The following is a 17139-nucleotide window of genomic DNA, read 5'->3' on the forward strand; positions in this document are numbered from 1 at the left end:
ATTTTGTTATGAAATACAATTAACTACAAATAAACTACAAAGATGCAAAAAACTTTTTAAAAATAATATTCACATTATTACAAATTCAAGCACATCTGCAGTGAAGAAATCAGAATTATAGTTTTAAGTTACTGTTTACAAATATTAGTATTACAGTAATCCCTCCTCCATTGCGGGGGGTTGCGTTCCAGAGCCACCCGTGAAATAAGAAAATCCGCGAAGTAGAAACCATATGTTTATATGGTTATTTTTATATTGTCATGCTTGGGTCACAGATTTGCGCAGAAACACAGGAGGTTGTAGAGAGACAGGAACGTTATTCAAACACTGCAAACAAACATTTGTCTCTTTTTCAAAAGTTTAAACTGTGCTCCATGACAAGACAGAGATGACATTTCCGTCTCACAATTAAAAGAATGCAAACATATCTTCCTCTTCAAAGGACTGCACGTCAGGAGCAGAGACTGTCAGAAAGATAGAGAGGAAAGCAAACAAATCATTAGGGCTGTTTGGCTTTTAAGAATGCGAAGCACCGCGGCACAAAGCTGTTGAAGGCGGCAGCTCACACCCCCTCCGTCAGGAGCAGACAAAGAGACAGAGAGATAGAGAGAGACAGAGAAAAACAAACATCAAAAATCAATACGTGCCCTTCGAGCTTTTAAGTATGCGAAGCACCGTGCAGCATGTCGCTTCAGGAAGCAGCTGCACAGAAGGTAGCAACGTGAAGATAATCTTTTAGCATTTTTAGACTATCGTCCCTATCATCTAGGTGTGCGAACAGCCCCCCTGCTCAATCCCCCTACATCAGGATCAGAGAAAGTCAGCGCAAGAGAGAGAGAGAAAAGTAAGTTGGGTAGCTTCTCAGCCATCTGCCAATAGCGTCCCTTGTATGAAATCAACTGGGCAAACCAACTGAGGAAGCATGTACCAGAAATTAAAAGACCCATTGTCCGCAGAAATCCGCGAACCAGCAAAAAATCCGCGATATATATTTAAATATGCTTACATATAAAATCCGCAATAGAGTGAAGCCACGAAAGGCGAAGCGCGATATAGCGAGGGATTACTGTAGTATCAAAATTTGACTTCCCAGAGTCTAGAAATCTACAGTGATAATATTACAGTATTTGTACATGTTCTTCAAGTTTCACATATTTTGTACTTTCATGAGCTCTAGAATAAATCATAATCATATTGCTAGTCAGTTCATTACTGACAAATGATTTCCATATCGCCCATTCTACCAAATACAATGGTCTTCTTGTACTATTTTTGTTGTCCACTGTCTTTAAGAAATCCCCAAACCAGCCACCTATATTATAAATTTATGTGTATGCAAACACAAACACACATCAATAGTTACAGCAGTAGCATTGTCACATGTTGAAAACTGAAAATGACATGATATATACACTGCATGCAGTGCACAAAGCTTTCTTAATAAAGTGTTCTTCTTTCACACCTTATTTAAACCTTTTTTTGCCACATTCTAGGCTGTATTGCTTATACCATCACATTTACATTCTTCACCTAGTATGCAGAAGATGATCATCATCATTTGTGGGGCAAAAACTGATATGAAGTGACAAGAAAGCATGCAAACTGTAATATGTACGATGTGAGAGGTCTATTCCAAACTGAGACTAGGATTAAAACAGGCAAAAGACTTAAAAAAAAAATTCCAAAAATAAAGCAAATAAATCCAATAATTTTCATTTCTCTCACAAACATCCAGCAATTCTTTAACTCTTTTACTTTCTATCAATCCATTCTCTGGTATATCAAGAAGAAAACCAGAGTAATCGGATACAAACCCTACACAGACATGGGGAGAAAGCGTTGACTCCACACAAATAATTAAAAGGCCATGGATTAACATCAGTTGTCTGGACCTGTAAGGCAGCAGCATTAAAAAAATGGGCATCTCAAAGAAAAATATAATAAACATATAAACAAATGAAGTGCAGGACATATTACTAATTAAGAAAGAGGACTACACTGACAAATGGTAAAAGATTTGAAGAGGTCAAAGAAGGCATATGCTTAACATACAGAGGAACAGTCAAATTTTTCTATTTTTAATAGTGAAAAGTACATTTTCGTGTGGGAGATTTTCACCAGTAAAGAACAGATCACAGCCCTCTTGATTATTGGGATTTTGAGCTCTTTTAGCAGCCAATACTAGACCAGTGACATCACCCATATGCTCTTTTCTGGCAATTTATATGAAAAAGGGCTGTATAATTTCATTTCATTTCTTTTTTCGGGGGTGAAATCCCTAAAGTGGTAGTGGTCTGCTGGAGGTGTCCCAGTTTGGACACCTGCAGAGGTTCTTGGGAACTGGAGTGTAGAAGTACAACTCTGTCGGGGCCCCTGGATGCTGAAAGGGAGTGCTGTCATGGGAGAACTGCCTTGGTTCTCGAGCAACCCATAAATGCTCTCCACAAGTCACGCCAGGTCAACGGAAGCCATACCTTACTTCGAAGAGTAAGAGTCAGGAGGCAGCAGGTGATACTCAAGTGGAGGCAGAAGGAGAGGAAAGGAGCGTCATTGATTCTGTATGGTAATTAGGTGCTCTTTATTGCACAAGGTGATTACAGGATTAAAAATTCATTATTTGAACCCATGACTATGTTCAGCATTATTGAGTCTAGGGTTTGGGGCTCAGTTGCACTCCCTACTGCTTACACTTGGGAGATATATCCTTCCTTTATTTATTTCCATAAATTGATCTAATATCCTCAAGAGTTGAGTTAAAGCAGAAGAACTGGAAAGAATACGACAGAGCTGTGACCCAGAATGATAGTGAAAGAAGAAGAGGAAGACTAGTGTTCTATGAGAAACCTATGAGAACTCTGATGGAGTTACAAGCTACAGTGGAAGACAATGGAGAGACAACAGCTTTAGTGTAGAGAGGAAAAAAGATTTCCAGAAGTTACACGAAAAACTCTAAAGTTATCGTGAAGAAGATTTTATGATCTGATGACACTAAACTGTTGCTTTTTTGCCATGACACTAAATGCTTGCTTGGTGTAAACACATTATCAAAAACACCATCCCCTCCATGCATCACGATAGTGGCATCATCATGATGTACAGATGCTTCTCTGCAGCAGGAAGGCTTGTAAGGGTAAAATGAATGCAGAAATACAGGAATATCCTAACTTTGTATGTTACGTTATTCATTCTGATTATGGTTTTGTTGACTGTTTTGTACTTTCATAATATTATACTGTTTACTCCCCTCCTTTAACCGCCACCTTATCGTGGTGGAGGGGTTTGCATGTCCCAATGATCCTAGGAGCTCTGTTGTCCGGGGCTTTATGCCCCTAGTAGGGCCACCCAAGGCAAACTGGTCTTTTTGGGTTATGATTTTCATGATTGAATACCTTTTACTATTAAAGGAACAGATGAGCTGGAAATTAATAAAAACTATTATTTATAAATATACCAGTATTTGATATGTAATGGTCTTTCTCTCAAAGGTTAATTAGGCTACATTATATTAGATCTATCCCTTCTTGTATTAAAGTACAACTTCTTTTCTGTCAGAAAATTCTGAGTTGTCATTCTGGATTAATGTTGGTCATGCATATGTGCAACTAACGGTTAGTCTTTTCTTCTTCTTGTTGCTATTGTGCTACTGTTCAATAAGACATTTTATATGCTGAAAGTTTATCTACAGTTTCAATAACATCTTCAATCTTGTGTTTTTAAAGTAAGAGTCAGTTTCTTTAAATGAGATATTAGTTTCAATCGGCCCATGGGGTGAATGAAGCGTTCAAAAGATCTAGCCATTGCTGCACCCTTTGCAACATGAAAGGCTCTTATTTCCCCATTTTCTAAACACAGAAAAATGTATCCCTCCAATTCAGAATATTGAATGTCTTATGGAAAGTGAAAGGTCATTTGTAACTGTCCACAGGATTGATGGAGTTAAGATAGCTCCTTGACCTTCACCCTGCACTCATGAAGAACAGTCTCAGATGACAGAGCATCAGGCAAGTTTAAGGAGAATGTCCTTACTTGTTTTAGATTGCATTTCTGGTTTGTTCATTTTTATGCCACATAAATGTATCTCGAGATTTAATTACCTCAAGTCTTTCTTCATTAAACAGTAAACTGTCATCTAATACTCCTTGCCAATGTCTGCAATTTGCACTAATTTAAGCATTTCTGTCTGCCTTTTCCCATCCTTTTCAAAATGATATTCTGCAATAATTGCTTTTGTGGTCTATGCAAACAATGTCAAGGGCAATCTTAACACAACCTTAATGTTTTCATTTTGTTCATCTGTCAAAGCTTAATGCTTTGACCTCAGTATGGTCACTTTTTACACTGTAGAATTTAACAAGCAAAAAGGAATTTAAAGTTTTAAGTTATTTATTTAACAAAACAATTAACCAATAAAAAGATGCTAAGCAAGAGATTATTGTAATTCATGAGTACTAATAAGGAAAACATTTCATTTTTCACTTAAGAGAGAATAACAACCTTCTGCATAAAAATAACACTTTATTTAAAGTGTTTTTTAACCTAAATGTTTTTTATGGGTATTTAACTTCTGTTGTAAAATATATTGAATAAATTATATTTGATGACAGTGTTCTCCAAATTACACTGGGAGTCAGAGGAGTAGCTTTTGAGGCTGACTTTACCATGAGTCTAAAGTTATACTTATTGAACACAATTATATATCAATTAAATAGATGGAATGGAATGTATTAAATAAAAGAATATTATACAATAAGCTGCGAGCATACCACTAGAGAACTTATGCCATTTTACCCATAAATGTTCACTCAATAACCTATAATGGCAAAGTGAAAACTTGTTCTCAGAAATGTTTGCAAATTTACTAAAAATCAAAAACTGAAATCTCTCCATTATAGACATATTCAGAGCCTTATTTAATTGCATTGAAGAAGACTCTTTGCCAGGAATTAAGGCTTTAAGGTTTAATGGGAAGTCTTTAAAAGCTTTGCACACCTGTATTTGGGCAGTTTACTCCATTCTTCCTGGCAGATCCTCTCAAGGTCTGTTAGACTTGATGGGAAGCATCTGTAAACTGCCATCATCAGGACCCTCCAAAGATGATCTATGAGGTTTAAGTCTGGGCTTTAGCTGGGTAACTCAATGTTTTGACAAATAAAAGGAATTTTTAAATAAAAGACCAGAGGAAGAGATGTGAGCCAGAAAAACATGCAAAGTTTCATAACTAGGAAGTCTTTTAACCACTATTGTCAACCCAATTCAAAAGCCCGTGTTCATTGTCAAAAATATGTTGAAGTATTTTACCAGGAGCTCTAACTAAACGTCTACTCACACTAGCAATGTATTCTGTGCCCAAGCATGTCTGTCTGCATGTAACCCCCAAAGTCTAGTTCGTTTGACTAGTTTGATCTATCCATGCCGGGACAATCATACTGTGCCCTGTCCCACTTGGAAGAGGTGGGCCTGGGAACGGTTCAGAAGGATTTGGGAAAAATTTGATCAATAAATATGCCAGAGCATGGCACACAAACATGACGTCAATAATGCGACAACTCTTATTATTATGTAAATAGTGCAATTCTCCTTTCATTCAATACCATTTGAGTTAAAAAAAATTAATTGTGGCTGGCAAGAAAAGCTGCAAATTTCTCTGTTAACAACACTTGTCTCCAAAAAAATCTTCTTGTACATGCAGCACGATTAAGAGCAAAATGCTACGCATACCCAGTCTGTAATAGGGTAGCACATCATCCTGCCCAACACGACTCCAAATAAAAAAAAAAATCACAAAATAAAGAAAATCCTTTTGACATGCATGCTGTCACTCCGTGTTTGGATTTTGTTTTGGCTTTGCACAAAGTCGCATGGTGATGACAAATGCGTGGCCAGGACCAGACAGATAAGCACAGTATGAGTGCAGCCCAATAGAGGGCAATCGCATTTGGGCATGGTACAAAACAAAGTGCCTATTTAGTACCCCCTAAACAAATACATAATATTCTTTTGCTATTTATCAGCAGGTTAGGAAGTGTTTAGGAAGAAGTGTGTACCACTGATGCTGGAATGAAACCCAAACACTTCAGGATGAGGTGTCTAGCAACACTATATCAAAGCTTTACAAAATGGCATCCAAAAAATGTCTCAGAATAGTTATAAATATTCTACAACAATCCTCTAGAACTGGCCTTGGCAATGTTGGTCCTGGAGGGCCGCAGTGGCTACAGGTTTTCATTCCAAATCAATTGCTTAACTGGAAACCAATCCTTGCTTATCTCAGTCATTATTTAATTTTATGGCTTGTTCATATGCAATGTAATGTTCTTACATCACAGATTTTGTTCCTTTCCAAGGAAATCATCCAAATGATTTGAAGCCTAAAATTGAAAGGTGTTCTGTTAAACCAAATAGTGCATGATGAATCCACACAGGTGTAAATGGAAATAAGTTAGATGGAAAACATCTGACTCCTTTGTCATTTGCATCTTATAGCAAATAATCAGTCATTATAAACACTGTTTAAGACTGAAATAAGAATTTAAGGGAGGGGTGCCTTAACACGCGAGACCACTGAAATGAAGCAGAAAAATGTCACTTGAGCAATAAATGCTGGGTTGGGACAAAAACCTGCAGCCACTGTGGCCTTCCAGGACAGATGTTGCCTACCCCTTGCTCTAGTATGATACCAACCACAGAACCGAATTCCGAAACCTTGAAAACCGAAGCAAAAATAGGTCTCACAGTAAAATGAAAAGTATTATTAATCATAACAATCAAGAACAGTCAGAGGCTTGCCCAAAGACACTCCAGTGTAGTCTTGATTGTATGCTTCAGGTCACTGTGATGCTGAAAGATGTACCATTCCTCCTGTCTGAGGTGGTATGCACTGTGTAGTCAGTTTTCTACAAGGATCTCTCTGTATTTAAATGCCTCTTCCTGCCACTAAAAAGCACCCCCCATAGCACAGAGTTCTTATCTGCAGGATACTGACTGGCTGAGCCACACAGTGGCTCTCACTATGCAGCGTGGAGCATAACATATTTAATTCAGCATTGAAGATACAATGAACAATGAACCAGTTCTGAAGAACAAAGTAATTTTGCAATATATGTTTTATGGTCAGCTAACATGCATATGTCATATCTTTTTTCATCTTTTATTATAATATAACATATTGGAATTTTTCTCTGTAAAGCATATTTAGTTATCTTACATTCAATGCATGAAATATGCTATATAAATAAATTCATTATTATTATTAGTTTCTTTAGTTCAAGCAACATGTTTGTGGATCTCTGAATAAAATTCACTACAAAATTTATTGTTTACTGATCTTTTGATTAGTGACTTACTGTTGAGTACAGCAAAGCAACCACTGCTGTTCTCATTTTGTAATATGAAGGACTTTGTTCATGTGTTTATAGCCTCCCATTATTTAGTCTACAATATACAGAAATACTTGAGTGACTATGTGCTTGACTTTTTAGAAGTACCAATCAATATAATCCAATTTGTCAAGCTGGAGTGGGAACAGCATTGTACATATCAGTGAGAGGTTTAATTCAAGGAAACCCAAATAAAATTTAAGGCCCACAGATGTGTTAATAACACAGACCAAAGGGATTTTTAACCTCAAGTCCCCGATTAGTCCAGTTACTCTATTTTGATTAGTAAAAATCTGATGTTTCCAGTCCACACATTTCTAATCATAAAGATGTAATTTTATCAGTAAAATAATACAGGCAAATATTTTATTATGTGAAGTGAAATCTTTACATTTGCATATTAGGAAAAGGCATTTGACAGGGTGCAACATGAGGTGAAGAGGAGGACATAGAGAAAGGTGAAGGAGGGGCTACACCAAGGATTTATTCAGAGTCCATTGCTTTTTGTGATATTGAAGGAAGTGGTGACCAGAGAAGCATGTAAAGGATTGCCATAGGAGCTCTTAATATCAAAGATATTGTATTGATGGTAAAAAGTGAATGAAATGGAAAGATAGTTTAGAAGTGAAAGGCATCAAGGTAAATGCAAGAAAGACCAGGGTGATGATTGTAGATAAAGGGGCAGAAGAAGTTGAAAAGGTGGGTGCATGATGAGATGAGATGAGATGAGATGAGATGAGATGAGATGAGATGAGATGAGATGAGATGAGATGAGATGAGATGAGATGAGATGAGATGAGATGAGATGAGATGAGATTGGAAGTGGATGCAAAAAAGATGTGTGAAAGCAAGTTTGCAAGTGAAAAATGACCTTTGTTTGTACAAAATATGTGAGATGGGTGCAGTGTTGCCCCTGTAGTAAGATGAGATTTACATACTGGCAATGCACCTGATTTGAAGAAAGGAGGTAACTGAACGGAGATGAAAGTGCAGGCAACACTGTGAGAACCAAGGAAAGAGGTATATAAAAGAAATTCTGGGAGCTGTCCCACATTTTGATTTCTAAAGGAATCCCTCTCTCTCCCTGGCACTGAAGGGTATAGTTTATGAAAGCTTTGTGAGTAGCAGTATGCTTTACGAAAGGAAGAGATTGTAGCTGAAAGTGGAAAATAACGCAAAGCTGGAAATAACAGAGATGAGAGCGATCAGGTTGATGCATGGATGAATTTGAATGCTGAGTAAACAAAGATTTGGTGTGAAGATGACAGGCTCTCTGCTGAGCAGAATCAGACCAAGATGAACTGGGCATTTCAACCAAGAGGCAGAAGACGACTGGGTGAAGAAGTACACAATGATGTAGGTGGAGAGGATGAGGTCAGCTGGGGGGGCAAATAAAAAATAGTTGTAGGTAGTGTCAGATGATGTAAATAGCATGGGTCATGTCATGCCCCAAAGTTTGTCAAGGACCATGCAGAGCATAGAACAAATATTTGGCTGGAGCTGGCCAACCTACATAAAATCACAAAACAGTCGCTAGACAGCTCATGATAATGGATGAGTTACATTTTCTTGAAAAAATGTATATTCTCCTTCCCCAATTCTGTTTCAGTTGGGGCAGAAATGTCTGCAAAAATCATGTTCTCTGTAGAGCCAAATCTACTAGAGTGATTTTTTTTAAATCAATGGGCGTTTAAATTTTTAAAGTGTTAATGAGTGCACCAAGTTTCATTTGGATTAAATACTTCATTTTTTAATTATCTTGTCAAATGACTAATATCAAGATATACACAAACACACACACTCTCACTTTGAAAGAGGTCCAAGATTAATCATGCATGCGAAAACATGTAAATCCATGTATATCATGTAATGTATATCCTATATCAATATATATAGTACCTATAGTATAAGTTTACTCTGTATAACAAAATTTGCTGTAGCAATTTTGCTCAAAATCAATTAAATTTGAAGTATTTTACAATACAATACATCCCGACACACAGAGAGGCACAGATGGAAACACATATACATAAACACACACCAAACTGTCTGAAAGTGGTCAAATCATGTTTGGGGTGTGTAAAATTTGTAAACGCCTTTAAAAAGCACAGTTAAAATTTGGACCCAGTTATTAATACTTTTCCTACATATAGATATATCATATAACATATATAGGTAACTCTGAAGACATACATTTACTGGTTGTGATTTTGTTGAAAATAAATGATCTTCAAGAATGTACAATGTTAAAAATGTTGCAGGGTTTAATTTAGATTGAGTAATTCATTTTTGAGTTACCCATTCCACAGAGTCACACCCACACAAAGAAACACCAGATACTGAAAGTGTTCAAATCATGTCCAGGACTGCCTAACACAGTGGAAATCTATTGAAATCCAAAGGCAACCTCATGACAATGCATTCCATATACATCCAGTATATATAGTGTACCCCTAATGTTCATGTAGAGAGAAAAAAAAGGGTCTCAGATTTCATTATTAATCATCTGCTTTGTTAGGCATCGAATACTAATATTCTTCTTTTTATTTCTTTATTTACTTTACATTTGTGTAAACATACTATATGTATGTTTACACAAATGTAAACGTATGCATTATACTTTTTTTGCATTAAAATATTTATTAAACACTCATCTGTGCCTAAAATGTTTCAAATAAAGCATTAAAAATTCTGATATATATCCATCCATCCATTTTCCAACCCGCTGAATCCGAACACAGGGTCACGGGGGTCTGCTGGAGCCAATCCCAGCCAACACAGGGCACAAGGCAGGAACCAATCCCGGGCAGGGTGCCAACCCACCACAGGACACACACAAACACACCCACACACCAAGCACACACTAGGGCCAATTTAGAATAGTCAATCCACCTAACTGCATGTCTTTGGACTGTGGGAGGAAACCGGAGCGCCCGGAGGAAACCCACACAGACACGGGGAGAACATGCAAACTCCACGCAGGGAGGACCCAGGAAGAGAACCCAGGTCCCCAGGTCTCCCAACTGCGATGCAGCAGCGCTACCCACTGCGCCACCGTGCCGCCCATTCTGATATATAGATATACCCAAATGCCAGTGGAGACATTAAAAAAATTTTTTTAGCTCAGTTTAATTAAAATGAACACAATCACAACATGATAATTATAATAACACGTGCATTTATGAAAGCAAATATAGTCAAAAAAATGAAAGACCCTGCTTATCTTAAATTAAAACATGGTGATAGAGTGTTTATTTACTTTGGAAAAAAATATCTTGGAACTTGACAAGAGAACTTATTCAGAATGAATACTTTACTACAGCAGTGGTACAAATATTATATATCTAAAAATATACATCTGATTTGCTTTCCAACAAATTTGTGCATTAGGATAAAGGAGACTGAAAAATTAAATACACTGTATACAGAGATACAGTTGATATAAAACCTATCATTTTCAAATAATACATAAATCAGCTGGTTTGGGTTAACATAAAGCTGAAATACTGAATGTATTATTTAAATTCATACTTAAGGCAAAATTATTTATTTAGCTGTTTAATGATGGTGAAGCATGGAACAAAAGGGCAATTGTTCAGTTTATTTTTGTTTTCAAGAAAAAGACATAGGAAAATGTACAGTAGTTCAATGTAGCACATCAGAGGAGAAGCTTTTACAGTAAACTAAAACCAGATGTTGGGCTTGGGCCTTAACATAAATTAAGAGCCATGTTGTTTTCTTTTCAATTCTGAAGAAACAAGTGAGGAGCTTTACCTCATTGCCAACAAGAGAATCTGTAACTATGGCAGTGCTTTTCAAATCAAAGTGAGCCTTATTTCATTGGAGATTAATTAAAATGTTGATAAAATTGGATCAGTTTTATTATAGGTTCCAATTAAGTAAGAAAATAAAATATTTGGTATCTGGCACTTTTGGGATAAGACAGGCACCAAATATTAGAATGCTACACCGTCCAATTTATTTATGCTGGATGATTCAAAAAGCCATAAAAATAAGCCTAATACACACATTAATGATAGGCAATTGATAATGTTCACTCCAAGAACTGCCTCACACTTAGAAAAGACCAGGCTTCCAAAATTTCTTAGATAATGCTGTCAAACTATAAGGCTTCTTTGAGTGCAGAGATATTCAAATTACAAAGGATGAAGGTACATGAGGACCATTTTAAGGATAGAAGGTAGGTCAAGAAAATGCATAAGCAAAGTGTACATTGAAGTGAAATTAACATACTAATGCAAAAAAAAATTTGGATGCACAATGTTAAAGTAAAAAACAAAACAAATTCCGACATAAAAGACTTGAAGTTGGCTCATCTATAAAACATGATATACTGTACATTAAATACAGGCTGACCTAAATAGCATTAACACTGTTCAAATGGAAGCTCATCAGCACTCACTGCCAAGAAACCAAATACATTACCAACTATAAGTAAGCCTAGTCCTAAGACAATTCAGGATCACAGTTTCATTTTGTCCAGGATCATTTATTGTGAAATATGGGCTAATAGAGACAGTTGACCTCTTAATTGCTGGGTACTGAGGTTTTTAGTGCACTTTAGCTGGTGAATTATATTGATTTTTGATAATATTGACTTTTAATTGACTTTACTTAGAGAATGAAACTGACTTTTATTCACAGGACAACACATAATTTCAAAGCATGAAGTGAAGCTGCAAGGGATTTGAGTTCTGTTCTTTCCAGACCATCTCTAATACCACATACCATAAAGCCACTCACTCATCACACTCCTGGACAAGCAGAGAGCTATTTAGTCAAGGTTTCTGGCTTTGTTTTAATTTAGCTTTAGCCTATTTTTACTTTGACAATCAGGTAATTCAAGATGGAGGAAAAAAACAATTATCTCAAAAGAAAGAACCTGATTATATTAAAAGCATTTTTTATTAAAACTAACATCTAAATGCACAAGAGACAATTAAAAATTTGATAACTGCCTTAAAATTATTTATTTATTTAATGATTTAAGTTATAAACTTGCTAATTCACCATAAATAATTGGTGCTTTGAAACCCTTTAAGAAATATGAACTATTTTTTTTCCTTTTACAATGGATTTAATTTTGATCATTTGAAGATATTTTACTATGATGTTTATAAAGTTTCAATGCCACCATTTTGTATTTCATTTCAAGCCATAGTTGACATTCTTTTGTATGCTTTCCTGGAAGCAGCAGCAATTTTATGGTAGCAAAAACGTAGCACTGACACTATGTCATTGCCAAGTCAATGTCAATGCAAGTCTGTAATGACCAGTGGCTCTTTAAGATGGTAGTTTGCCTCATTCTTCATCCAAGTTTCTGAATAAAAACAAATTTCTGCAGTGTGCTAGTTCAGCAATTATATTCTCAGTGCATTTAAAACTCGACTTATCATATTGGGTTAAGTACATTCAGGCAAAATGGACTTCTGGAATTTGACCTTTGCAGATTTTTTTAGACAATGGCTTCCGACTTTGTGTCTTTATCCTTTCATTTTCTTTTTTTATGCCTTGCATTCCATTCATATCAAAATACTTTAAGTATGTATTCTATGCATGTTCCGTTATCAAACCACTAAAAAATTAAGCTCAAGATTTGCAGTAATTAATCAGGATATTTTTTTTTCCATTTGAGCATATCAAAACCAATCTGAAGTGTTGACTGTACGTTGTACTTAATATATTTTATCATCTGTCACCGATTATACCCATGATTCAATTTTTTCATATGGTAGTGTGTGTTTTATTGTTTATTTGCATCATGACCAAAATTAAAGGCTTTTCCTATGAAAAAAACAAACTATAAGTTTGTAGGAATAACCAGTTTAAATAAAAAAAATGGATTAATAATATTATATAAACAACAAATAAAACACTAATTGTCAACATCTACAATTAAAATTCTTAACAGACTTTTTAAAATGCTACTAAAAATGGTCCAGAAAGCATTGTCCACGTAATGTGAAAACCTATACAAAGACCTTGTGTAATATGGTTAATACCACTTACATGTCAGAAGTAAATAATAAACATTAACAAAATAAATGAATAATAAAAAATATTAAACTTAGACAATTCCTTTGATATATAAAACATTTTAACAAAGAAATGCTACAGGATGTGGTATGGGAAATTTCAAAGTAATAAAATGCTATTTTTCTTTTCTCAACATAAAAGAAGTTTTTATTTTACCTTAGAAGATGTCTTCTTTGCATCTTTAAGAGCTTCACTCGTCCTACTCAGGTCCTCCTGCTGTTTCAAAATGTGATTTTCCAGCTGTTTAGATTTCTCAGTCTTTTCCTGTAAACTTGACTTCATCAAGCCAAGTTCTAAATCCATAGTATTAATTTGATTTTCCTTGTTTTTAATCTAAAAAAAAAAAAAGACATAATAGAAAGTCGGATTCTTGTCCACTGCACCAATACATTACCAAGTGAAGGGTATTATTTTCACTTCAGAAAATTAATTGCTACAAGTTGAAATGTACTTCATATTGTTTCCATTTTTAAAAACTCCATTCCGATATCTTACTCAAATTACTGATTAGACTCGACTGTAAAATATACCTCTATTTGATAGACATCTGCAGAATTCTGTTTTATCCTTATGTAAATATTTTAAATCCTACATATTATTATATATGCCGATATTCAACATTCATTGCAATCAAGGGTACTAAAACAAAAAAAGGAAAACTTGGTGAATAATGCTTAGACAATTTATGTTCTTCAAACTGAATGAGTGGAATGTAAGATTTTACATAACCATCCTGTATTTTTTCTTTTCTTTTCAAGAATAAACTGTACAATGATTTCCATTAAATGTAAAATAGTATTAAACAATGCAGATAAATGTAACTTTTTTAAACACACATAAAAAAGGTCTAACATACACCTCCACTGTATTAAAAATTAAGTTAACTATAAAATATACTGAATGTTACACAGCAATCCTTCAGAATGATGTTCTCATGCTACATAATAATGTTATTTTTACCTTTCATACTAATGTTAAAGACTATTTAGATAATATAAAGTTCTGTAAGATGAAAAAAAAACACAAAACAAAGTTTAATTTAGCTTGGTGGCAATTTTCTTTTTATGCCAGATAATACTTATGCTGAAAAAGAAAAAGGTGTACAGTATAGCTACACAGCAATATTAAGGCAGTACATTCTATCCACAGAGCAAGGTTTAGAAAAAAAACACTGTACAGTAAAGACTTATGATGGCTTAATATAATCAGTGACTTTTGTGTGTGTGTATGTGTGCGTGTGTGTGTGTGGAAATCACATAAAAATTTTCCTTACTGAAAGAACAAATGAAGAAAGTAGAGATTAGTGATGCAGTGATGACTTGGGAGGTGCAGTATTTGCTATTGAACTACAAAATACTTAAAAATATGAACAAACTGGATAAAAATTAAACTATTCATTTAAATGTTTATTTGCCTCACAAAAAATGTCAAACCCTAAAATCAAAGAAATCTGTCAAGTTCCTGATAAAAAGAAAATTCCAAATCAGAAGATTACAATACTCTTAAGATTAAAATTGTCAGCAGGAATAACCTCAGTAGTTCTATCAATTAATACACTGACATCCTGTTCTAATTTTAAAGAAAAGCCTTACATTTACTAAAATAAACATTTTATAAATTAAGGAAAACTTTGCTTAGTAATAATGAAACTATTAACTGAAAACATGCAATGAATGTTCTTTAAGCAAAGCCTTTACATTTGTAAGGGACAGCGTTCCAGGAACTCCTGTCAAACTTTAAAAACTCAAATGACTACGTACATGTGTAGAATTTATCCAATCTTATCAAAATCTGATATTTATCCTTAAACTAACTATTCAGCTTCTAGAAGTGTTTTTGAGATCAGAGCATAATATATTCTGTTTACCCAAAAGTTTTAATATTAAGCAAGGGTATCAAATTACTTTATGTATAGTAATTAAGCTGTAACATTTGCACTTCAGAGGCAGCACAGGGGTCTATCTATCTATCTATCTATCTATCTATCTATCTATCTATCTATCTATCTATCTATCTATCTATCTATCTATCTAACCAAGATTGCATCACCGGGACAGGGGCTAAATGAGGGGACTAACACTTCTTCTTCCCCCTTTTGCAGATCTTCTGAAGACAATAGCCAGAATGAATCCTTCTCTTCCTGTTCCTCACCACACCCCATGATGAACTCATTGCCGGCAATTATCTCATTATCCCGTCTCTTCCTTCTTCTTGGCTACTTAAAAACACCCACATAACCGTTGTTTTTCAATCTTTTGTTCGAGACTCAGTCTGTATTGATTACTCTGTGGAATTACCGCTATTTTTTGTTATCCTACATCAATATATGGGGTGGATCCCCACAAAACCTTTTATAAAATATAATTTATTGCAGGAAGAAATATTACAGGAATTCAATATAGAACATGTAGAATCAATCCATCTGTCCAAATATATGTTTATTATTATTAACTAATGCCTATTTGCCTCCTAATTTATGTTTTAACCCTTACTACTTTCTGCATTTTGTCAGTTTGCATTATTCTCATAGTATTGCACTACACTCATAGTTATAATGTGCTCCTGTGTCTAGTTAGGCCTTTTACAAATATTGCATGAAACTATTCACCTATTACCTGCTCTTGCAGTTCCTGTAGATTATTCTTCGTATTTTCAAACTCTAAATATATTTCATGATTATGCTGCTCTTTCAGCGTCAGTGTCTTCTTCAGACAATCCTGGGAAGCTTCTGAAGCAGTTAAATCCATCTGCAGTTGTCGTGTTTTTTCTGCTTGTTCATTTAACTTTGGGGAAACAACACATGATTAAAAAATAATGTTAATATAATTCAGTGTACTAAATGATTTCATGGTAGTTGATGTAAGTAAAGCTGGGCAACAGCACAGTGGTTTCAGCAAGCTGAGATATGCATACATACTTAAAGTAAATGGCTTCTAATCAAAAATGATAATTGTTGTTTCTAAGCATCTATGAGAATTTCTAATAACAAAGGCCATCTTGTTAAAGATTAATCTTTTGGATTTCTTTGAGCAACTTTCATGTAAAACCAAATGTACCTCAGAAGACATATACAGTACAGTTCAGGTTGGCACATTTACATAATGGAATCAGAAGCAGTACTATTTGCCAACTATTGTTTTGACATTTATTGCACTGGCAAGATGACTTCTTCTGAAAATACCCATAGAGAAATTTTGTTAAAATCTGACTAGCTTGCAATGTATGATGTACAAAAAGATATGGGGTTTTTTTCACATCGCTGTCACTGCTGAAAATATAAAATAATTTAGACCTTTGTTTTCCAAAGACATTTTAGAGTACTACAATGAAATATTAGCACTCTTGAACAGTAACAAAAAAGACAAACTGACCTACAAAATTGTAGCAGGGAATGTAACAATATTGTACTTTATGTACTTTTTTACCAAGAATTCTAAGCAATATTTGACATCTTTCACATTGTACTGCACAATAAATACACATTTACAGACATATAATAAATACTCCATAATTATTTTTATAAAGTAAAGATTCACAATCCAGCAAAAGTTTGTATGCTGTGTTATTCTGCACATCACAGTAAAAACTGACAAATACTGACAACATTAAAAGACAGTTTTATGTAATTTTTTTAATGGCTCCAATATTTAGTATATGAAAATACTGTATACGTATAGGACTGTTAGAAGATAGTTTACTAGCCGAC

At 34.8% G+C, this 17139-nt stretch overlaps 1 protein-coding gene across 1 annotated transcript in view; it reads right to left on the reverse strand.

The window, feature by feature from the left end:
• Positions 1 to 17139, reverse strand: part of LOC114653241 (centromere-associated protein E-like) — a 402188-nt gene that overhangs the window by 261513 nt on the left and 123536 nt on the right. Inside the window, exons 13-14 of the mRNA XM_028803441.2 lie at positions 16049 to 16216; positions 13590 to 13766 (exon numbers count right to left, since the gene is read on the reverse strand). Coding sequence (XP_028659274.2) covers positions 13590 to 13766; positions 16049 to 16216 — 345 coding nt within the window. The remainder of the gene's footprint in view (positions 1 to 13589; positions 13767 to 16048; positions 16217 to 17139) is intronic.

Source organism: Erpetoichthys calabaricus, chromosome 6, assembly GCF_900747795.2.
Source record: "Erpetoichthys calabaricus chromosome 6, fErpCal1.3, whole genome shotgun sequence".
Classification (NCBI taxonomy): Eukaryota; Metazoa; Chordata; class Cladistia; order Polypteriformes; family Polypteridae; genus Erpetoichthys; species Erpetoichthys calabaricus.